Genomic DNA, 24,859 nt, shown 5'->3' on the forward strand with positions numbered 1-24,859 from the left:
TTGTCCTCAGAACGTTGAGGGTGCGTTTTATTATATTAGATGCTGGTGTGCATCAGGATGGGGGGGGGAGATTGGGATGGGTAGGGGAGATGGCTACAGGGATGATGGGGGGGGAGGTAGGGCTGATGCCAGGCTACAGAGATGAATGGGGGTAGGGAAGGGCAGGGCTGATGCCAGGCTACAGAGAGGGATGGGGGTAGGGAAGGGCAGGGCTGATGCCAGGCTACAGAGAGGGATGGGGGTAGGGAAGGGCAGGGCTGATGCTGACCAATTTCAAATTTTTGGTCCTCTAGTCTCAATTGATGAGGGTTAATCTGTGTTCTGTATGTGACCCAGGTGAGAGATTCTGCTGGCATATGGTTTGTATGGGATCTGTATCAGTCTGACTTGTCTGTTTTTTTTTCCAATGGAACACATATTGCTGTTGTGTATATTCACTGCTGCCTTTTTAAAGGTGCTGTTGTTGGCGTTTGTGTGTTCAGAACTGGTGGTGTTAAGGTTTGCAACATAGGTTCCAAGTATGTATATGATTTATGTTGATGCAGCACAACTGTTGGGCAGACTGTTTATTAAAAATCTGTCATCAAGTGCATTCTAAGGCATTATTTAGGAGTGTCCCAAGAAACACTACTCACACCCATATATTTTTATTTATTTTATTTGTATTTATTTATTGCACTTGTATCCCACATTTTCCCACCTATTTGCAGTCTCAATGTGGCTTACAAAGATCTGTTATGGCATTGCCATTACAGGGTAAAAGATACAATTGGTGTTACAAAGAAATCAAGGATGACAGAGAAGAACTAGGCCAGCCTTTAAAGAAAGACGTCGTTTAGAGTCAGGGTGAGGTGGTGAAGTGTTATTGTTAAGTTATGGATTCTCGTGGTAGGCCTTGCTGAAGAGATAGGTTTTCAGAGATTTGCGAAAGTTAGTTATTTCATTAATTGTTTTCAGTTTTGTTGGTAGTGCATTCCACAGTTGTGTGCTCAAGTATGAGAAGCTGGTTGCATGTGTTTGTTTGTATTTTAATCCTTTACAGCTGGGGAAGTGTAAATTAAGAAATGTGCGGGCAGATCTTTTAGCATTTCTAGGAGGTAGGTTGACGAGGTCTAGCATGTAGGTCGGTGCGTCTCCGTAAATGATTTTATGAACAGTCTTGCATATCTTGAACGTACTTCTTTCTTTGAGTGGGAGCCAGTGCAGTTTCTTTCTTAGGGGTTTTGCACTTTCATATTTTGTTTTTCCGAATATGAGTCTGGCTGCGGTATTCTGGGCTGTTTGAAGTTTTTTGATAGTCTGTTCTTTGCAGCTAGCGTATAGTGCGTTGCAGTAGTCCAGGTGGCTTAGTACCATTGATTGTACCAGATTGCGAAAGATGGACCTAGGGAAGAAAGGTTTTACTCTTTTAAGTTTCCACATGGCGTGAAGCATTTTTTTAGTTGTATTCTTCACGTGGTTTTCAAGTGTGAGGTTTCGATCAATGGTGACTCCAAGAATTTTCAGTGTGTTTAAGACAGGTAGAGAAACATTTGGTGTGGTTATTGTGGTGAATTGGTTTGTGTTGTATTGTGAGGTGAGTATAAGACATTGTGTTTTTTCTGCGTTGAGTTTTAACTGAAATGCATCTGCCCAGGAGTGCATTATTTGGAAGCTTTGGTTGATCTCGTTGGAGATTTCCTTTAGATTATGTTTAAACGGGATGTAGATCGTGACATCATCTGCATATATGTATGGGTTGAGGTTTTGATTAGCTAGTAGCTTGGCTAGGGGTATCATCATTAGGTTAAAGAGGGTTGGTGAAAGGGGGGATCCTTGAGGAACTCCGCATTTGGGTGTCCATGGGGTGGATATATTCTCGTTAGATGTTACTTGGTATGATCTTGAGGTCAGGAATCCTCTAAGCCAGTTAAGAGCATTGCCTCCCACACCAAAGAATTCTAGGATATGTAGTAATATTCTATGGTTGACCATATCGAAGGCGCTGGGCATGTCGAATTGTAAGAGGAGTATGTTGTTGCCCATTGCAATTGTTTGTTTAAATGTATTCATTAAAGTCACTAGTACTGTTTCAGTGCTAAATATACATATACATAGTGCCCACCCATATTAGCTCTGGGCCCACCCAAAATGTTAGGTCTGGCTACGCCACTGTTCTTATGGTTGCTTTTTACATTGCATTGGTAGTATATGAGCAGAGCACAGGTAGGACAGTGTATCAGTAGTGTAACGTAATGTTATTTCAAGATGTAGGCTTTAAAATGTTTAGGGTATTTATAGTGAAAGATGTGCTCCAGTAGTGGCATACAGCATTGAATAAGAGAGAGCATGCACAATACTGTTCTCATACTATGGATCCATGTATTATTGAATTCCTAGGTCAACCAGCTCAACATCCAAAGGAAGACTAGCTTTTCTTGATTTCCAATAAATAAGTAAAACAGAGAGCTAGCTTACTGCATGCATATAGTTGAACAAGAGTTCTGCCCAGGCGAGATGATCCTTGAAACGCAATGCTGATCAGTTGGTTGTAAGATTGAAGGTAGGGATGCTGAGTGACTGGAGAGATGGATCTGAATTATTGCAGAGTTGTATGTTAAGCTTTAGTGGGAAAAGGATGGATGCTGACTTAAGTCACACAATTTATAGATGTACCATTCTACCAACCAAATCCTCATATAATTGTAAGGTCACACTATAAACAAATGTACCATTATACCAACAACAAACAAAGGAAAATAAGTATGTACTAGAAGCATCTTTATCTGCCTTCTTTTTTCTAAATCACCCAAAAAAGATTTTTATTACTGAAACTTTTTTTTTCCATTGTTGTGCTCAGAAATTCGAGATGATATTGAGATGTATGTTTGTGACACTGTGTAGTGTCAACATTCTCTAATCATTGCATGTGTCCTTTTTTGTGTTCAAAATAGTGACTCAGTGAAATCCAGTGAACATATATCAGACACAACCACTCCCAAGTACTTCTTTCATACACAGAAGCAGTTCACCCCCAATATTGTACCGTGCCCTTGAATTCTTGTGACCCAAGTGCATGACCCTGCATTTCTTAGCATTAAATCTTAGTTGCCAGTTATCGGACCATTCTTCATGCTTTGCTAGATCTTTCCTCATGTCATCCACACCCTCCGGGGTGTCCATTCTATTACAGAGTTTGGTATCGTCTGCAAAGAGACAAATCTTACCAGATAGCTCTTCTGCAATATCAGTCACAAAGATGTTAAAAATCATGCTTATTTTTTAATCATAGAACTGCCCATTTTAGGGAACTCAATTTTTCCTTATTTGTGCCCTGCTTCTGGGCTTGTTCTTGAATTTTCTCTGCTTTTGTCTAAGTAGTACATGATATTATATTATTACAGTTTTCTTATACTTTAGGGGCAATTTTAATAAGCTGTGTTAGGTGCTAACGCATGCCTAACGCCGCTTAAAATAGCATATTGCAGGACATGTCACGTCCTGCGGTAAGTGCCATGTATGTGTGGGGCTGTGCTAGAATTGCAGTGTGGGACATTGGTGCTGTAATGAATACACAGGAGTGGTAGCGTAAGGTGTTGGAAGACTGGGTATCCAAATGGCAGATGAAATTTAATGATGCACATTGGGAAGAATAATCTGAATCATAAGTACATAAGTAATGCCACACTGGGAAAAGACCAAAGGTCCATCGAGCCCAGCATCCTGTCCACGACAGCGGCCAATCCAGGCCAAGAGCACCTGGCAAGCTTCCCAAACGTACAAACATTCTATACATGCTATTCCTGGAATTGTGGATTTTTCCCAAGTCCATTTAGTAGTGGTTTATGGACTTGTCCTTTAGGAAACCGTGTAGCCCCGTTTTAAACTCTGCTAAGCTAACTGCCTTCACCACGTTCTCCGGCAATGAATTCCGGAGTTTAATTATGCGTTGGGTGAAGAAAGATTTTCTCCGATTTGTTTTAAATTTACTACAATGTAGTTTCATCACATGCCCCCTAGTCCTAGTATTTTTGGAAAGCGTGAACAGACGCTTCAGATCCACCTGTTCCACTCCACTCAATATTTTATATACCTCTATCATGTCTCCCCTCAGCCGTCTCTTCTCCAAGCTGAAAAGCCTTAGCCTCCTTAGTCTTTCTTCATAGGGAAGTCGTCCCATCCCCGCTATCATTTTCGTGGTTCTTCGTTGCACCTTTTCCAATTCTACTATATCTTTCTTGAGATGCGGCGGCCAGAATTGAACACAGTACTCAAGGTGCGGTCGCACCATGGAGCGATACAACAGCATTATAACATCCTCACACCTATTTTCCATACCTTTCCTAATGACACCTAACATTCTATTCGCTTTCCTAGCCGCAGCAGCACACTGAGCAGAAGGTTTCAGTGTATTATCGACAATGATGACACCCAGATCCCTTTCTTGGTCCGTAACTCCTAACGTGGAACCTTGCATGACGTAGCTATAATTCGGGTTCTTTTTTCCCACATGCATCACCTTGCACTTGCTCACATTAAACGTCATCTGCCATTTAGCCGCCCAGTCTCGTAAGGTCCTTCTGTAATTTTTCACAATCCTGTCGCGAGTTAACAACTTTGAATAACTTTGTGTCATCAGCAAATTTAATTACCTCACTAGTTACTCCCATCTCTAAATCATTTATAAATATATTAAAAAGCAGCGGTCCTAGTACAGACCCCTGAGGAACCCTACTAACTACTCTTCTCCATTGTGAATACTGCCCATTTAACCCCACTCTCTGTTTCCTATCCTTCAACCAGTTTTTAATCCACAATAGGACATTTCCTTCTATCCCATGACCCTCCAATTTCCTCTGTAGCCTTTCATGAGGTACCTTGTCAAACGCCTTTTGAAAATCCAGATACACAATATCAACTGGCTCCCCTTTGTCCACATGTTTACTCCTTTAAAGAATTGAAGTAAATTGGTCAGGCAAGATTTCCCCACACAAAAGCCATGCTGACTTGGTCTCAGTAATCCTTGTCCTTGGATGTTCTCTGTAATTTTGTTTTTGATAATAGTCTGTACTATTTTCCGTGGCACCGACGTCAGACTCACCGATTTATAATTTCCCGGATCTCCCCTGGAACCTTTTTTAATGTTTATCATTTTTTATTGATGATTCCGTATAGTAAACAAGTAACAATCTCCATTTGCAGTCAATGACAAACTCAACCAAACAACTGAATACACAAGTTACATCTCTTATCATCAAACCTTTTTCAACCTTTTCTCCACCCCGTTCCCATCCCCCCCCCCCCCCCATTAAGGTTAATCCATCAGCTTTATTATGTCTCCATAGCTGATTGACGAATAATACTCAATCCATAGTACCAACAGCGAAAACACACCAAAGCACATTTGTTTGGTTTACCTGCTATATACATAGACCTCACTGTCGGGGTCAGCTGCAGGCTCTTAACAGCTGCCTTCACCCCCCCCCCCCCCCCCACCTACCCCTCCCCCCTTCCCACCTATGTAGATGTTAAGAAACTGGTGATGGAAGATACAGGCAGCTAGCCGTTTAATATTCCTGAGAGTTACCCCTTGAGCATACTTCCGTTGCAACTTTTGCATCCCATTAAATGGTTATTATCCCCCCTCCCCTCACCTCCCCCCACATCTACTCCCACCCCTCCCATGTGCTATACTAACACTATGAGTAAAGAATACCAAGTTAACTAAAATAATACAAAGAGAAGAAAGAGAGGGAAAAAAATCCTCTCCCCCCCCCCCCCCCCCCCCCCCCCCGCCACTCTTCAAATACGGTTTAAAATGAAGCTACGAGCTTTGGGTACCAGAGTTTGTGTATAAGATTCCCAGATGTCTAGGAACACTTTCCTTTTCTTTGGGGAAGATCCCACCCCTCTCCGCTCCATCATTAGCAGCTCATGCAGGCGATTTCTCCAGTGCCAGAAATCCGGCGGTTCTGTTTTGACCCAGGCATTTAAAATAAGTTTCTTGCCTACTAAACTCGCCTTCCTAATGAACTGCCGAGCCCCCCTAGAGTGTAGTACAAATATTTCATATTTATCCAACAGGAGACCCAACGGGGAAAGCGGGATCCTTCCCCGCAACATGAACTCTAAAAACCCTACAATTTGCCTCCAAAATGTTTTTATTTTATAACATTCCTAAAGAGAATGAAAGTGTGTGCCCTCCCCCTGCCTGCACTTGGAACAAATGGGGTCAACTACCCCCCAAACCTGGATACCTGATACTTGGACATATATGCCCGAAATAAAATTCTATATTGGCATTCTCTCAATGTTGCATTCCCGGACAGGGTGGATATTCTGGCCGACATCTTCTGGAGATCCAAGGGCAAATTTGGGCGTCGCAGATCCTGAGCCCATTTACCAAGAATGTTTCCTGTGTCTTTCCCTTTGCTTAGCTCCCCTAATGCTTTCTGTAACCCAGACACCGATAAATGCTCCCCAGGCACTGAGCTAAAAAATTCTTTTACATGACGCCCATGTCCACTGCTCAGTTTCCCTGGCTCCAGCGATCTGACATAATGTGTCAGCTGACAGTATGCAAATTGTTGGTTTTGACCTATTCCCACCCCCAGGGCTCCTAATTGTAATAACTGTCCCTTAGCGCCCCTAACGTGTTCTAGTCTAGTGATCCCCATCTCCGCCCATCTGCAAAATACTTTGTTTTCTGACCCCGGTTTGAACTGGGGATTACCCTGTATCGGTAAAAGATCCGATACATGAAACCTTTTTTAAAAATCGGCGTTACATTAGCCACCCTCCAATCTTCCGGTACCACGCTCGATTTTAAAGATAAATTACATATCACTAACAATAGCTCCGCAAGCTCATTTTTCAGTTCTATCAGTACTCTAGGATGAATACCATCCGTTCCAGGAGATTTGCTACTCTTCAGTTTGCTGAACTGCCCCATTACGTCCTCCAGGTTTACCATGAAGTTTCTCCGACTCGTCCGCTTGAAATACCATTTCCAACACCGGTATCCCACCCAAATCTTCCTCGGTGAAGACCGAAGCAAAGAATTCATTCAATCTCTCCGCTACGTCTTTATCTTCCTTGATCGCCCCTTTTACCCCTCGGTCATCCAGCAGCCCAACCGATTCTTTTGCCGGCTTCCTGCTTTTAATATACCGAAAAACGTTTTGCTATGTTTTTTTGCCTCTAATGCTATCTTTTTTTTGTAATCCCTCTTGGCCTTCTTTATCTGCGCCTTGCATTTGCTTTGACACTCCTTATGCTGCTTCTTGTTATTTTCAGACGGTTTCTTCTTCCATTTTCTGAAGGCGTTTCTTTTAGCCCTAATAGCTTCCTTCACCTGACTTTTCAACCACGCCGGCTGTCTTTTGGACTTCCGTCTTTCTTTTCTAATTCACGGAATATGTTTAGCCTGGGCCTCCAGGATGGTATTTTTGAACAGCGTCCATGCCTGTTGTACAGTTTTTACCCTCTCAGTTGCCCCCCCCCCCCCCCCTGAGTTTTTTTTAACCGTTCTTCTCATTTTATCATAGTCTCCTTTTTTTAAAGTTAAGCGCTAACGTATTTGACTTCCTGTGTATAGATACTTCAAGGTTGATATCAAAACTGATCATATTATGATCACTGTTATCAAGCGGCCCCAGTACCATAACATCCTTCACCAGATCATGCGCTCCACTAAGGACCAAGTCTAGAATTTTTCCTTCTTTCGTCAGCTCCTGCACCAGCTGCTCCATAAAGCTGTCCTTGATTTCATCAAGGAATTGTACCTCTCTAGCGTGTCCCGATGTTACATTTACCCAGTCTATATTTGGATAATTGAATTCACCCATTATTATCGCATTGCCCATTTTGTTTGCATCTCTGATTTCTTTTATCATTTCTTCGTCTACCTGCTCATCCTGGCGAGGCGGACGGTAGTACACTCCTATCACCGTCCTTTTCCCTTTATACATGGAATTTCAACCCACAATGATTCAAAGGTGTGATTTGTGTCCTGCCAAATTTGTAATCTATCTGAGTCAAGGCTCTCGTTAATATACAATGCTACCCCTCCACCAGTCCGGTCCACCCTATCACTACGATATACTTTGTTCCCCAGTATGACAGTGTCCCACTGGTTATCCTCCTTCCACCAGGTCTCAGTAATGCCTATTATATCCAATTTTTCATTTAGTGCAATATATTCCAACTCTCCCATCTTATTTCTTAGACTCATAGTTACTTGATGCTAAGATCCAAATTAGGAGTCTGCACTCAAGAAAACAATCTTGGTGTCATCATAGACAATGCACTGAAATGTGCTCAGTGTGTGTCAATGGTCAAAAATGCATTCAGGACGCTAGGAATTATTAGGAAAAGGATAGAAAACAAGACAATATTATAATACCTCTGTATCACTCCATGATGCAACCTCACTTTGGGGCCCTTTTATTAAGGTGCGCTGAAAAATGGACTGCGCTAAAGTAGGCACGTGTTTTGGGCAAGCACAGATCCATTCTTCAGTGCGCCTGTAAAAGCCTTTTAAAAATTTTTGCCAAAAATGGATGTGCGGCAAAATAAAAATTGGTTTGCATCCATTTTGGGTGTGAGACCTTACCGCCAGCCATTGACTTAGCAGTAAGGTCTCACACTGTACTCGTCTATGCGCGTAGAATGACAATTACTGCCACACACCAGAAAATAGCTGGCACATCACAAATGAAATTACCGCAAGGGCCACTCGGTAGCCGGGTGGTAACGCCAAATTGTCACGCATAAGCTCCTACAATGCTTAGTAAAAGTTCTTGTCACCGTATCTTCTCCCACACTCCTCGCCCTGCTGGCCGCGGTGGTGGTGTTGGACTATTACTCTCACCCTCTTCCAAATTTCAATCTCTTCTGCCACCTCAGTCTCTCTGCTTTTCTTCCTTTGAAGTCCACTCCGTCCGCCTATTCACTCCTTTTCCTCTTCGAATAGCAGTTATTTATCGTCCCCCTGATAAGTCCCTTTCATCCTTCCTCAGTGACTTTGACACTTGGCTTTCCTTCTTTCATGATCCTTCTTCCCCCTCCCTCATCCTTGGCGACTTTAACATTCATGCTAATGATCCCTCCAACTCTTACGTTTCCCAATTCCTCGCCTTAACATCCTCCTTTAATCTCCAACTATGCTCCACTTCCCCCACTTACCAAAATGGTCACTGTCTTGATCTCCTATAACTGCTCTCCCTCCAATTCCTTTGCCTCTGATCTTCCCCTCTCTGACCATCATCTAATAACCTTCGCACTTAAACTTCCTCCTGTCCAATCTTAACCAATTTATCTAGGAATCTTCAGGCTATTGACCCTACTACCCTATCCTCCAGTGTCTCGAACCTCCTCTCTACCACTGCACCATCCAAATCTGTCAATAAAGCCGTCTCTTCTTACAATACTATTCTATCCTCTGCTTTAGACACTCTTGCACCTCTCATGCCCTGTCCTATAAGGCGTACCAAACCCCCCAGCCTTGGCTGACCTCTAAAATCCACTACCTACGTTCCTGTGCCTGCTCCGCCGAACGCCTCTGGCTGAAATCTCGTGTTCGTGCTGACCTCCTTCCAATCTGCTCTTTTGCTTGCCAAACAGGACTATTACATCCAGCTGACTAATTCTCTCAGCTCAAACCCTCAACTTCTCTTCGCCACACTGAACTCTCTCCTCAAGATGCCTCCATCTCCAACTCCCCCCTCACTATCTCCTCAGACCCTAGCTGAGTTCTTCCACGACAAGGTTCAGAAGATAAACTTCAAATTCTCAACCAAGCCACCCCCCACCTCCTCCCTCCCCTTGTCCGTTCCTCTAACTCCCCAACCCCTCCGTCCTTTTCCTCCTTTCCCGTAATCACTGATGAGGAAACAACGCATCTTCTCTCCTCCTCAAAACGAACTACCTGCTCCACTGATCCCATTCCTACCCACCTTCTTAACACCATCTCTCCTTCTTTCACCCCTTTTATCTGTCATATCCTCAGTCTTTCACTTTCCACTCCTTAAGAAGCCTTCACTTGACCCTACCTGTCCTTCCAACTATCGACCCATCTCCCCTTCCTCTCCAAGATACTTGAATGCGCCGTTCACCGCCGCTGTCTTGACTTTCTTTCATCTCATGCTGTTCTTGACCCACTCCAATCTGGCTTTTGCCCTCTTCATTCAACTGAAACTGCACTTACTAAAGTTTCGAACGACCTGTTACTGGCCAAATCCAAAGGTTTCTGTTCTATCCTCATTCTTCTCGCTCTATCTGCCGCTTTTGACACTGTTGATCACAGCTTACTCCTTGGTACATTGTCTTCACTTGGATTCCAGGGCTCTGTTCTTTTCTGGTTCTCCTCCTACCTCTTGCTTCGCACCTTTAGTGTACACTCTGGTGGATCCTCTTCCACTTCTATCCCACTACCAATTGGTGTACCTCAGGGTTCTGTTCTCGGTCCTCTCCTGTTCTCATCTACACTTCTTCCCTTGGCTCTCTGATATCATCCCATGGCTTTCAATACCACCTCTACGTTGACGACTCCCAGATCTACCTCTCTACCCCCAAAATCTCAACCAGCACCCAGACCAGTGTATCAGCCTGCCTGGATGTCTCAACGTCATCTGAAACTTGACATGGCCAAAACCGAGCTTCTCATCTTTCCCCCTAAACCCACCTCTCCTCTCTCCCCCCTTTCTCTATTTCTTTGGATAGCATTCTCATTCTCCCTGTCTCATCAGCTCGTAATCTTGGGGTCATATTTGACTCCTTCTCTGCTCACATTCAGCAGATTGCCAAAACCTGTCGTTTCTTTCTCTAAACATCAGCAAAATCTGTCCCTTCCTCTCTGAGCATTCTACCAGGACCCTTATCCACACTCTTATCACCTCTCGCCTAGATTATTGCAATCTGCTTCTCACCGGCCTCCCACTTAGCCATCTCTCTCCTCTTCAATCAGTCCAAAACTCTGCTGCGCGACTCATTTTCCACCAGAGTCGCTATGCTCACATTAGCTCTCTCCTCAAATCACGTCACTGGCTCCCTTTCCGTTTCCGCATTCAATTCAAACTTCTCTTACTGACCTATAAGTGCATTCATTCTACCGCTCCCCAGTACCTCTCCACTATTGTCTCTCCCTACACCCCCCTCGAGTACTCCGTTCTGTGGATAAACCTCTCTTGTCTGTCCCCTTCTCCTCTACTGCTAATTCCAGACTCCGTTCCTTTTATCTCGCTGCACCCTACACCTGGAATAGACTTCCCAAGCCTGTACGTCTAGCCCCTTCTTTGGCTGTTTTCAAATCCAGGCTAAAAGCCCACCTCTTTAACGCTGCTTTTAACCCCTAACCACTGCTTACCTGCCCTGTACCCTTTTATTCTCACCTCATTAACTCCCTTACCTCTTTGTTGTTCTATCTGTTTGCCTGTCCTATTTAGATTGTGAGCTCTTTGAGCAGGGACTGTCTTTTCATGTGTGATGTACAGTGCTGCGTATACCTTGTAGCGCTATAGAAGTGATAAGTAGTAGTGGTAGTATCTTAAAAAAGATATAGCAGAATTAGAAAAGATTCAAAGAAGGGCGACCAAAATGATTAAGGGGATTGAACTCCTCTCATATGAGCAAAGGCTTAAGAGGTTAGGACTCTTCAGCTTGGAAAAGCGACGGCTAAGAGGTCTACCAAATACGTAGTGGTGTAGAATAGGTAAAGGTAAATCGATTTTTTACTCAAAGTTACATGGTGCTACTTATAAAATGAACAGGAGGAAATATTATTTCACTCAACTAATAGTTAAGCTCTGGAACTGGTTGACGCGGTTAGTGTATCTGGATTTTAAAAAGGTTTGGACAAGTTCCTGGAGGAAAGTCAATAGTCTGCTATTGAGAAAAACATTGGGAAAGCCACTCTTGTCCCTGGGATCAGTAGCATGAATCTTGCTACTATTTGGATTAGGTCAGGTACTTGTGACCTGAATTGGCCACTGCTGGAAGCAAGAAAATAGACCAGATGGATGATTGGTCTGACCCAGTATGGCTATTTTTATATCCTTAGTCAAGTGTATGCTTGGAATCAGTGCAGTGAGGACATAATAGTGGGATGCCTGATTTCTGCCATTGAATGCCTGATTTCTGTCTGAAGGTAGTAGTGCACTGATAATTTTAGGTTTTTGACAGGGGTATATAATTTTTTATCTCTCTCAGTTATCGCCAAGCTCAGGCTGCTGTGCTGCAGGCTCTACCTCAACTGCATAGATTCCAAATTCCTACAAAGCGTCCAGAAGATTACTTTGCAGAAATGGCAAAAACTGACCAACATATGCAAAAGGCATGTAGCTGACGGCTTCTGAATCATGTGTCTTTTTTTTCTCATTCTTGTGGGATTTCCTTTCCTTGAAAACCACTTTGACTTTTTTCTCCACAGATTCGGCAAAAGCTGCAGATCAAACAGGTGGCCATGGAGAAGTCTGAGAAAGCTAAGCAGCTGCGAGCACTGAAGAAGTATGGTAAAAAGGTGAGATAGGACTGGAGCATGAGCTTTCTCATGGAAAAAGACTACTGGGTGAGCAGTGTAGGAGAAAATGTAAGAACAAGGAAGTAGCATTCAGATAGTAGACACAGGAAAAAGGAAGGCTAGAATAGCAAAGGCTCAGAGGACGATTTATTTTTGCTCATCATTAAAGATAGGTATATTAATCTTTTTTAGGTATAGATGAAAAGGGGAAGATAACAGGGCATTAATGAGAATTAAACGGGAGAAAGTGTTTACTGTACTTTACTTTGGCCTTGATTTTATAGAGGAGAAGAAAAGTTTATAAAGCCACAGGTGGAATAAACAAGCGGATGCTGAAATCACAGAGAGTCCCTAGATAGCATCTTGAGGGACACAAGGCTCCTGAGGAGGTACCATCCCTGACCTAGCGATGTGCAGGATACCTTAGGTCAACTCCGTGGTGGGAAGGGGCTTCACACTAAAAGACTCTCATGAAAGGAAGATTGAACAGCTGCTCGAGCAGGACTTCTCTTCCGCAGTGAAGACCTAAGCACTCTTGTTGCACCAGCAGCTGCCATAGTCCTTGGGGATGGCGCACATGGAGTCCTATGCTGCTGTGTAGATCTGGTCTGCATCTGCTCATGGATGACAGCCTGCAGATAGTTATGGCTCAGGCACTCAGCAGCAGATTGATCTTCTCATTTTATTTCACTTATTTCAATTTTGCTATGCTGCCTTATTTTCGGAAATGCTCTCCGTTCCACATGCAGGACCCAAGAGGCAGGCAGAGTTCTGCATTCTTAATGCCTGGTTGAGACGATGGTGCAAGGATGAGGGATTTAGATTTGTTAGGAACTGGACAACATTCTGGGAAAGGGGAGAGCCTGTTCCGAAAGGATAGACTCCACCTTAACCGGGATGGAACCAGGCTTCTGGTGCTAACTTTTAAAATAGAGCAGCTTTTAAACTAAAATAGGAGGAGGGGGGGAAAGCCGACAGTCGCCCAGGAGTGCATGGTTTCGTGTGGAGTATCCTCGAAAGATACTGTTGAAACAGAGCATTTAGGAAATCCCAATAGAGGGGTTTCAACAATGGTGAAAGAAAGCCAGGAGTAATGGGAGAACAGAGTAAAAGATGCAAATTATCCCTGTCAACTTCAAAGCAGCTTGTAGATGCAAGGAAAAAACACAATTTGAATTGTCTGTATACAAATGCTAGAAGCCTAAAAGATAACATGGGAGAGTTGGAGTATATAGCACTAAATGAAGAGGTAGATATAATAGGCATCTGAGACCTGGTGGAAGGAGGACAATCGATGGGACACTGTGTTATCAGGGTACAAATTACATCGCAATGATAGAGTGGATCAAATTGGAGGAGGGTTGCGCTATATGTTAAAGAGGAAATTGAGTGAAACAAAACAAATACTCAACTTGAAACAGCAGCATGGAATCCTTGTGGGTAGAGATTCCATATGTGAAGGGAAAAAATATACTGGTAGGGCTTTACTACTGTCCGCCAGGACAGAACAAACAGACAGATGGACAAATGTTTACACAAGTAAAGAAAGCTGGCAAATTGAACAACATTATAATAATGGGTGACTTCAATACTCCAATGTTGTCTGGATAAATGCCACATCAGGGAGGGCTAGGGAGGTAGAATTCCTAGATGTTATAAATGACTGCTTCTTGGAGCAACTGGTCCAAGACCCAACAAAAAAGGAAGCTATTTTAGATCTGGTCCTTAATAGAATGCAGGGCATGGTACAACAGGTAACAACGATGTTGGATCTGCTGGGACACAGTGATCATAACATGATCAAATTTGAGCTGATATCTGGAGTGAAGTCACTAATGAAATCTACTGTAACAGTACTCAATTTTTGAAAGGGTGACTATGACAAAATGAAGAAAATGGTTAAAAAGAAGCTGAAAGGGTTGGCCACAAAGGTTAGGACTTTAAATCGGGCATGGTCGTTGTTTAAAAATACAGTCATGGAAGCCCAGACCAGATATATTGTACGCAGTGCTTTTTTGTGCCAGTATGCACCGGTACGGCATACTGGCACCTTTTTTGTGAGTCCAGCTCACCTGCCCACTCCCTTCCGTTTGTGCACCCGTGCTCCCTGCTTTGAAATCTTTAATTTACCCAAAGTCGCAGCAAACTGGCAATAAAAGCAGCAGGCAGGCAGGCTCGCCTCCTCGTCGCTTCCCTTCCCTCTCAGTGCGTCCCGCCCTCGCAGAAAGGAAATTACATCTGCCTGCTGCTTTTACTGCTGGTTCGCCGCGATTTCGGGTAAACTAAAGATTTCAAGGCAGAGAGCATGGGTACACGAACGGAAAGTCGGGGAGGGGAGCTGAAGGAGGGCGGGGGGGCTGGGGTTTGAACGAATCGCTGGACATGGAGGGGACGGGATGGCAGGGGAGAGAGGAGAATTGCTGGACATGGAGGGGAGAGAGGAGAATCGCTGCACATGGATTTGAGGGGAAGGCAGGGAAGAGAGAATTGCTGGACACGGATGGGAGGGGAGGGCAGGGGAGAGAGGAGAATTACTGGACATGGATGGGAGGGGAGGGCAGAGGAGAGATGAGACATGCTGGACAGGGATGGGAGGGGAGGGCAGGGAAGAGAGAATTGCTGTACATGGGTGGGAGGGGAGGGCAGGGGAGAAGAGAATCGCTGGTCATGGAGGGCAGGGGGAAGAGGAAAATCGCTAGACATGGATGAGAGATGAGACATGCTGGAGATGGATGGGAGGGGAGGGCAGGGAAGACAGAATCGCTGGACATGGATGGGAGGGCAGGGGAGAGAGGAGAATTGCTGGACATGGATGTCAGGGGAGGACAGGGGCAGAGGAGAATCGCTGGACATGGACGCAGCCACCAGGCCCAACAAGGACGCAACCGCTGCTGCTGCCCCTCACTCTTGGGCTGCCATGAGGCCCCTCCTTGGAGGTCAGGGAGGATCTGACACATTGACGTGGGGGGTCCCTACCCCCTATGTCAGTGCGTCTGCTCCTCTCCGGCCTTCAAGGGGGGACCCGACGCCGTGGTCTATCTCTTACCGGCTTCAGTGTGCTGGGACCGGTTCCCGATAGGAGCAGGAGAAAGACAGACCCTGGGGCCCAGTGCTGGGCCCCCCTTGAAGGCCGGGCTCGGGGAATTTTGCCCCCCGTCCCCCCTTTCGGTGGCCCTGCTGAAAAGACTACGTGATCTTGCAGCTGAGAAACGAAAATCGACTTTGAAGCAATTAAGAATTACTTCCGTTTTTAGTGTACAGTAGTATATATATGTACAAGAAATACAGCACTGCACTTTACTTTTAAATACAGTACTGCACAGTATTTCTTTTTAATTATAAATACAGTATTGTATGTACTATAATTACAGAACTGTATTATATGTTATATTTTTTTCTGCCAACTTATTGATGCAAATAAAACTAATGTTCATTATGCCATGCTCTGATTGCATTTTCTTTAGAAAAATTTGATGTGTCTAATTATCCGGATATATGATTATCCGGACCACCCTCTGCAGAGAATAGTCTGGATAATCGGCATTCTACTGTACTTTTACCACATCCTCTGGCAATGAATTCCAAAGCTTAATTGTGGACGAAGTGAAAAAATATTTCCTCTCATATTTCCATCTTGCTCATTTGCTCTCACAATAAAATAATCTTCCATACAGCTATAGAACAAGACGGCACTTTATGGAACTAACAACCAGCATATTGTAGGAAATATTTTATGCAGCGCATAATTAAGCTGTGAAATCTATTGCCAGAGGACATAACCTAGTGGGATTCGAAATAGGCATGAGTTCCTGGAGCAGGGGTGGGCAACTTTTACACAAAGAAGACCACATGAATGTCAGTACTCTCCCTGACAGGCAGCACACAGAAAATGAACCAATGCGCCATATAATTCACTACCAACAAAACTCAATTTGATGACCAAATGAACATAAATTATTAACAGAATGGTCTGTTACTTTATATACATTACATAAATATTGCCATACTGGGACAGACTGAAGGTCCATCAAGCCCAGCATCCTGTTTTCAACAGTGGCCAATCCAGGTCACAAGTACCTGGCAAGATCCCAAACATGTACAATACATTTTATACTGCTTATCCTAGAAATAAGCAGTGAATTTTCCCCAAGTCTATTTTAATAACGGTCTATGGACTTTTCCTTTAGGAAGCCGTCCAAACCTTTTTTAAACCCTACTAAGCTAACTATCTTTACCACATTCTCTGGCAACAAATTCCAAAGTTTAATTACACGTTGAGTGAAGAAAAATTTTCTCCGATTCATTTTAAATTTACTACTTTGTAGCTTCATTGCATGGCCCCTAGTCCTAATATTTTTGGAAAGCATAAACAAGCGATTCACATCTACTCGTTCCACTCCACTCATTTTATAGACCCCTATCAAAACTCCCCTCAGCCGTCTTTTCTCCAAGCTGAAGAGCCCTAGCCACTTTAGCCTTTCCTCATAGAGAAGTCGTTCCATCCCCTTTATCATTTTCGTCAGCCTTCTCTGTATCTTTTCTAATTCCACTATATCTTTTTTAAGTTTCGGTGACCAGACGAACACAATTTTTGAGGTGCGGTCGCACCATGGACCGATAGAAAGGCATTATAACGTCCTCAATTTTGTTTACCATTCCTTTCCTAATGATACCTAACATTCTATTTGGTTTATTCGCCACCCCTCTCTGGAGGGTTTCAACGTATCATCAACGATGACGCCTAGATCCCTTTCCTGGTAGTTGATCCCTAATGTGGAACCTTGCATTACATAACTATAATTCGAGTTCCTCTTTTCCACATGCATCACTTTGCACTTGCTCACATTAAATGTCGCCTGCCATTTAGATGCCCAGTCTCATAAGGTCCTCTTATAATTTTTCACAATTTTTATTTTTATTTATTTGTTGTATTTGTATCCCACATTTTCCCACCTATTTGCAGGCTCAATGTAGCTTACATAGTACTGTTAGGCGTTTGCCCAGTTGGTTGATAACAAATACAAGGATGTATAGTGATCGAATGAGGTATATGTGGAGGGTCGGAAGGGATGAAGGTTGTGTGTTGTCCAGTGTGAAGAGGTGCTTTGGGTGAAGAGGTTTACATAGGGTCATTGGGGTAAATCCTCTAGCAATTTAACAACTTTGAATAACTTTGTATTGTCAGCAAATTTAATTACCTCACTAGTTACTCCCATCTCTAGGTTATTTATAAATATATTAAAAAGCAGCAGTCCCAGCAAAGACCCCTGGAGAACCCCACTATCTACCCTTCTTCATTGAGAATACTGACCATTTAACCCTACTCTCTGTTTTCTATCTTTTAACCAGTTTTTAATCCACAATAGAACACTACCTCCTATCCTATGACTTTCCAATTTCCTATGGAGTCTTTCATGAGATACTTTGTCAAACGCCTTTTGAAAATCCAGATACACAATATCCACCGGCTCACCTTTATCCACATGTTTGTTCACCCCTTCAAAGAAATGTAATAGATTGGTGAGGCAAGATTTCCCTTCACTAAATCCATGTTGGCTTTGTCTCATTAATCCATGCTTTTGAATATGCTCAGTAATTTTGTTCTTTATAATACTCTCTACTGTTTTGCCCGGCACCATCGTCAGGCTCACAGGTCTATAAGTTCCTGGATCACCTCTGTAATCTTTTTAAAAAATCAGCGTTACATTGGCCACCCTCTAATCTTCTGCAACCATGCTTGATTTTAAATATAAATTACATATTACTAACCATAGTTCTGCAAGTTCATTTTTCAATTCTGTCAGTACTCGGGAATGAATACCATCAGGTCCAGGAGATTTGCTATTCTTCAGTCTGTCAAATTGTGTCACTACATCCTCCAGGTTTATAGAGATTTCATTCAGTTTCTCCAACTCGTCAGCTTTGAATACCATTTCTGGCACCGGTATCTCTCCCAAACAGTGGTTAACATTGTCAAACAAGTCTTGTCCTGTTGGTGTATCCTTCAATGTACATAAGTACGTAAGTATTGCCACACTGGGACAGACCAAAGGTCCATCAAGCCCATCATCCTGTTTCCAACAGTGGCCAATCCAGGCCACAAATACCTGGCAAGATTCTACTGACAACAAAGCTCTGGTTAATCACATTTGTGTTGGCTGTTTTCTGTGTATACTTTCCATGGTCTTGTGGCCCGCAGGTTGCCCATCCCTGTCTTAGAGGAAAATGCCATAAAGAACTATAGGTAGACTTGGGAAAGACATCATTTATCCCTGGAAATGAGCTACTTTTGACCCAAACAGGCCACTGTCAGAGATGGGATGATGGTCTTAATGGACCTTAATATGACTCAGCATAGTTTAGCTTATATTTTTATGCGATATTTCCTTTGCTTTATGGAAAAGTGTGGAGCTATAAGCATGGAGAACTTTGATCTCATTTGGGGGGAAGATAAACTCATACATTATGTGAATACAAGAGATATTTGACTGCACTCTAGCATGGTGGGGGTAAGGAAAGGTTTCATTCTAATTCCAGGCTTTTAATGTTAATGGTTTTTATATTTTGTATCTTGGTACTTCATGTAGGTGCAAACTGAAGTACTACAGAAAAGACAGAAGGAGAAGTCGTCAATGATGAGTGCTGTCAAAAAATATCAGAAAGGTAAGCAGAGATGCCAAGTTACCCAGTTCAGGAGGAAGACTTTTTGGTCAGTCTTGGTTTCGAAGCAGTGTGGTAGTAGTAGTCTCTGATTATAAATATTGTTCTCCGAGGACAAGCAGGCTGCTTGTTCTCACTGATGGGTGACGTCCACGGCAGCCCCTCCAATCGGAAACTTCACTAGCAAAGTCCTTTGCTAGTCCTCGCGCGCACCGCGCATGCGCGGCCGTCTTCCCGCCCGAAACCGGGCCGAGCCGGCCAGTCTTCTTTTGTCCGCACTCGGTACGGTCGTATTTTCGCCGTGTCGAGCCCCGGAAAGTCGACCTCGCGCGTCCAAATTGTTTTGAGCGTGTTTTTTCTTCGGAAAAGCTTTTGCTTAAGTCGGGAAGTGCTCCGGAAACCCTCCACCGGGTTTCGTGTCAATCCTCCCCGTACTTCCAGCTTTTTGCCCCGGTAAGTTTTCTTTCGTCGTCGGGGTAGGCCTCTTTTCGGCCTTGGTCGAGATTTTCTCCCTCTAAAGTTTTGGTGCTCTTTTTCCGTCATTTCGGATTTTGATTTCGCCGGCGTGATTTTTCCGCCCATGACATCGAAGCCTTCCAGCGGCTTCAAGAAGTGCACCCAGTGCGCCCGGGTTATCTCGCTCACTGATCGACACTCGTCGTGTCTTCAGTGTCTGGGGGCCGAGCACCGCCCTCAGAACTGCAGTCTGTGTTCCCTGCTTCAGAGGCGGACTCAGGTAGCGAGACTAGCCCAGTGGAACGTGTTGTTCTCGGGCTCTTCATCGGCACCGGGATCTTCGAGTGCATCGACGTCGTCAGCGTCCAGACCATCTTCCTCGGGCGCCCCTGCATCGAGTGCATCGAGGCATCGGGCCTCTGCATCGGCGCCGAGACATCGGATAGCTGCATCGACGTCGGTGGTACCGGGACCTCGTCTGCTGATGTCGTCGGACGGTGGTGCATCGTCAGGAGTGCAGGTGAGGGCTGTCCATTCCCCTGCTGGTGGCGGTGAGCCTTCGGGTGGGTCTCCTCCTACCCTGAGGGCTCCTGCGGTACAGCCCCCCCGAGACCGACCTCCTTCGGCCTCGGCCCCGAGGAAGCGACGGATGGATTCTACGTCCTCCTCGTCGGTGCCGGGGAGCTCCGGTGACATGCTTCGGAAGAAATCGAAGAAGCATCGACACCGGTCTCCTCCCCGTGTCGGCACCGAGAGCTCTGGGTCGCCGAGGGATTCGGCACCCAGCAGGCATCGGCACCGAGAGGACCGCTCACCCTCTGTTCAAGAGGTGTCGATGCGCTCCACTCTGGACAGCCCGGAACAGCCTCCTCGCCCGGAACAGGTTCTGACGTCGACGCCTGCATCGACCTCTCAGCCTTTTTCTGCAGCCACTCTGAACGAGAGCCTCCGGGCCGTTCTCCCACAGATTCTGGGAGAGCTGTTGCGCCCTACCCCTCCGGTACCGGCGGTGCTTGCGCCTCCGGTACCGTCGAGCGTGGCGCCGGCTGGCCCATCGCCCAGGTTGAGGTCCCCGACGGTACCGCGTGCGGTGCCGACCGCGGCCACCTCCCAGGAGGGCTCCCCGACTACGTCGGCGGAGGGAGCTTCGCCGATGCGGGCCAGGGAGTCTACCTCTCGACGCCCCCATCGTGGACGTGGTTCCACGGAGTCGAGCAGGGCGAGGTTGCAGACACAAGTCCGTGAACTTGTGTCTGACACCGAGGGTGAGGCCTCGTGGGAGGAAGAGGAAGATCCCAGATATTTCTCTGATGAGGAGTCTGAGGGTCTTCCGTCTGATCCCACTCCCTCTCCTGAGAGACAGCTTTCTCCTCCCGAGAGTCTGTCTTTTGCCTCCTTTGTCCGGGAGATGTCTACGGCCATCCCCTTCCCGGTGGTTGTGGAGGACGAGCCCAGGGCTGAAATGTTTGAGCTCCTGGACTATCCTTCTCCACCTAAGGAAGCGTCCACTGTTCCCTTGCACCATGTCCTGAAAAAGACATTGCTTGCGAACTGGACCAAGCCATTAACTAATCCCCACATTCCCAAGAAGATCGAGTCCCAGTACCGGATCCATGGGGACCCAGAGCTGATGCGCACTCAGTTGCCTCATGACTCTGGAGTTGTGGATTTGGCCCTAAAGAAGGCTAAGAGTTCTAGGGAACATGCTTCGGTGCCCCCGGGCAAGGACGCTAGAACCTTAGACTCCTTTGGGAGGAAGGCCTACCATTCCTCTATGCTCGTGTCCAAGATCCATTCTTACCAGCTCTACACGAGCATACACATGCGGAACAATGTGCGGCAGTTGGCGGGCTTGGTTGATGCTCTTCCCCCTGAGCAAGCCAAGCCTTTTCAGGAGGTGGTCAGGCAGCTGAAGGCGTGCAGAAAATTCCTGGCCAGAGGAGTTTATGACACTTTTGATGTTGCGTCCAGGGCCGCTGCTCAAGGTGTGGTGATGCGCAGGCTCTCATGGCTGCGTGCCGCCGACCTGGAGAATAGACTCCAGCAGCGGATTGCGGACTCGCCTTGCCGTGCGGACAATATTTTTGGTGAAAAAGTCGAACAGGTGGTAGAGTCTCTCCACCAGCGGGACACCGCATTCGACAAATTCGCCCGCCGGCAGCCTTCAGCTTCTACCTCTACAGGTAGACGATTTTTCGGGGGAAGGAAGACTGTTCCCTACTCTTCTGGCAAGCGTAGGTACAATCCTCCTTCCCGACAGCCTGCGGCCCAGGCTAAGCCCCAGCGCGCGCGCTCTCGTCAGCAGCGTGCGACTCAGCAAGGCCCCGCGGCTCCCCAGCAAAAGCAAGGGGCGAGCTTTTGACTGGCTCTAGCAGAGCATAGCCGACATCCAAGTGTCCGTGCCGGGCGACCTGCCAGTCGGAGGGAGGTTGAAAGCTTTTCACCGAAGGTGGCCTCTCATAACCTCCGATCAGTGGGTTCTGCAAATAGTCCGGCAGGGGTACACCCTCAATTTGACCTCAAAACCTCCAAATTGTCCACCGGGAGCTCAGTCTTACAGCTTCCAGCACAAGAAGGTACTTGCAGAGGAACTCTCCGCCCTTCTCAGCGCCAATGCGGTCGAGCCCGTGCCATCCGGGCAAGAAGGGCTGGGATTCTATTCCAGGTACTTCCTTGTGGAAAAGAAAACAGGGGGGATGCGTCCCATCCTAGACCTAAGGGCCCTGAACAAATATCTCGAAAAAGAAAAGTTCAGGATGCTTTCCCTGGGCACCCTTCTCCCCATGATTCAGCAAAACGATTGGCTATGCTCTCTGGACTTGAAGGATGCCTACACACACATCCTGATACTGCCAGCTCACATACAGTATCTGCGATTTCAGTTGGGCACACGCCACTTCCAGTACTGTGTGCTACCCTTTGGGCTCGCCTCTGCGCCCAGGGTGTTCACCAAGTACCTAGCTGTGGTAGCAGCGGCGCTTTGCAGGCTGGGGGTGCACGTGTTCCCATATCTCGACGATTGGCTGGTGAAGAACACATCCGAGGCAGGAGCCCTGCAGTCCATGCAGATGACTATTCGCCTACTGGAGCTACTGGGGTTTGTGATAAATTATCCAAAGTCCCACCTTCTTCCAGTGCAGAGACTCGAATTCATAGGAGCTCTGCTGGATTCTCGGACGGCTCGCGCCTATCTCCCAGAGACGAGAGCCAACAACTTGTTGTCCTTCGTCTCGCGGGTGCGAGCGTCCCAGCAGATCACAGCTCGGCAGATGTTGAGATTGCTGGGCCACATGGCCTCCACAGTTCATGTGACTCCCATGGCCCGCCTTCACATGAGATCTGCTCAATGGACTCTAGCCTCCCAGTGGTATCAGGCCGCTGGGGGTCTGGAGGACGTGATCCACCTGTCCACGAGTTTTCTCGAATCCCTGTATTGGTGGACCATTTGCTCCAATTTGACTCTGGGACGTCCCTTCCAAATTCCTCAGCCACGGAAAGTGCTGACTACGGATGCGTCCCTCCTGGGATGGGGAGCTCATGTCGATGGGCTTCACACCCAAGGAAGCTGGTCCCTCCAGGAACGCGGTCTACAGATCAATCTCCTGGAGTTACGAGCGATCTGGAACGCTCTGAAGGCTTTCAGAGATCGGCTGTCCCACCAAATTATCCAAATTCAGACAGACAACCAGGTTGCCATGTATTATGTCAACAAGCAGGGGGGCACCGGATCTCGCCCCCTGTGTCAGGAAGCCGTCAGCATGTGGCTCTGGGCTCGCCGTCACGGCATGGTGCTCCAAGCCACATATCTGGCAGGCGTAAACAACAGTCTGGCCGACAGGTTGAGCAGGATTATGCAACCTCACGAGTGGTCGCTCAACTCCCGAGTGGTGCGCCAGATCTTCCAAGCGTGGGGCACCCCCTTGGTGGATCTCTTCGCATCTCGAGTGAACCACAAAGTCCCTCAGTTCTGTTCCAGGCTTCAGGCCCACGGCAGACTGGCTTCGGATGCCTTCCTCCTGGATTGGGGGGAGGGCCTGCTGTATGCTTATCCTCCCATCCCTCTGGTGGGGAAGACTTTGTTGAAACTCAAGCAAGACCGAGACACCATGATTCTGATTGCTCCTTTTTGGCCGCGTCAGATCTGGTTTCCTCTTCTTCTGGAGTTATCCTCCAAAGAACCGTGGAGATTGGAGTGTTTTCCGACCCTCATCACGCAGGACGAAGGGGCTCTTCTGCATCCCAACCTCCAGTCTCTGGCTCTCACGGCCTGGATGTTGAGGGCGTAGACTTTGCCTCTTTGGGTCTGTCAGAGGGTGTCTCCCGCATCTTGCTTGCTTCCAGGAAAGACTCCACTAAGAGAAGTTACTTCTTTCATTGGAGGAGGTTTGCCGTCTGATGTGACAGCAAGGCCCTAGATCCTCGCTCTTGTCCTACACAGACCCTGCTTGAATACCTTCTGCACTTGTCTGAGTCTGGTCTTAAGACCAACTCCGTAAGGGTTCACCTTAGTGCAATCAGTGCATACCATTACCAAGTGGAAGGTAAGCCGATCTCAGGACAGCCTTTAGTTGTTCGCTTCATGAGAGGTTTGCTTTTGTCAAAGCCCCCTGTCAAACCTCCTACAGTGTCATGGGATCTCAATGTCGTTCTCACCCAGCTGATGAAACCTCCTTTTGAGCCACTGAATTCCTGCCATCCGAAGTACTTGACCTGGAAGGTCATTTTCTTGGTGGCAGTTACTTCGGCTCGTAGAGTCAGTGAGCTTCAGGCCCTGGTAGCCCAGGCCCCTTACACCAAATTTCATCACAACAGAGTAGTCCTCCGCACTCACCCTAAGTTTCTGCCAAAGGTCGTGTCGGAGTTCCATCTGAACCAGTCAATTGTCTTGCCAACATTCTTTCCCCGTCCTCATTCCTGCCCTGCTGAACGTCAGCTGCACACATTGGACTGCAAGAGAGCATTGGCCTTCTACCTGGAGCGGACACAGCCCCACAGACAGTCCGCCCAATTGTTTGTTTCTTTTGATCCCAATAGGAGGGGAGTGGCTGTAGGGAAACGCACCATATCCAATTGGCTAGCAGATTGCATTTCCTTCACTTACGCCCAGGCGGGGCTGGCTCTTGAGGGTCATGTCACGGCTCATAATATTAGAGCCATGGCTGCGTCGGTAGCCCACTTGAAGTCAGCCTCCATTGAAGAAATTTGCAAAGCTGCGACGTGGTCATCTGTCCACACATTCACATCTCA

The 24,859-nt window shown here is 46.3% G+C and overlaps 1 protein-coding gene across 2 annotated transcripts in view; it reads left to right on the forward strand.

Moving 5' to 3' along the window:
* Nucleotides 1–24,859, forward strand: part of EBNA1BP2 (EBNA1 binding protein 2) — a 119,106-nt gene that overhangs the window by 62,551 nt on the left and 31,696 nt on the right. For both annotated transcript variants that reach the window (XM_030206933.1, XM_030206934.1), the window contains exons 5-7: nt 12,187–12,310; nt 12,407–12,496; nt 19,084–19,159. In XM_030206933.1, the coding sequence (XP_030062793.1) occupies nt 12,187–12,310; nt 12,407–12,496; nt 19,084–19,159 (290 nt within the window). The remainder of the gene's footprint in view (nt 1–12,186; nt 12,311–12,406; nt 12,497–19,083; nt 19,160–24,859) is intronic.

This window comes from Microcaecilia unicolor, chromosome 6, assembly GCF_901765095.1.
Source record: "Microcaecilia unicolor chromosome 6, aMicUni1.1, whole genome shotgun sequence".
NCBI lineage: Eukaryota > Metazoa > Chordata > Amphibia > Gymnophiona > Siphonopidae > Microcaecilia > Microcaecilia unicolor.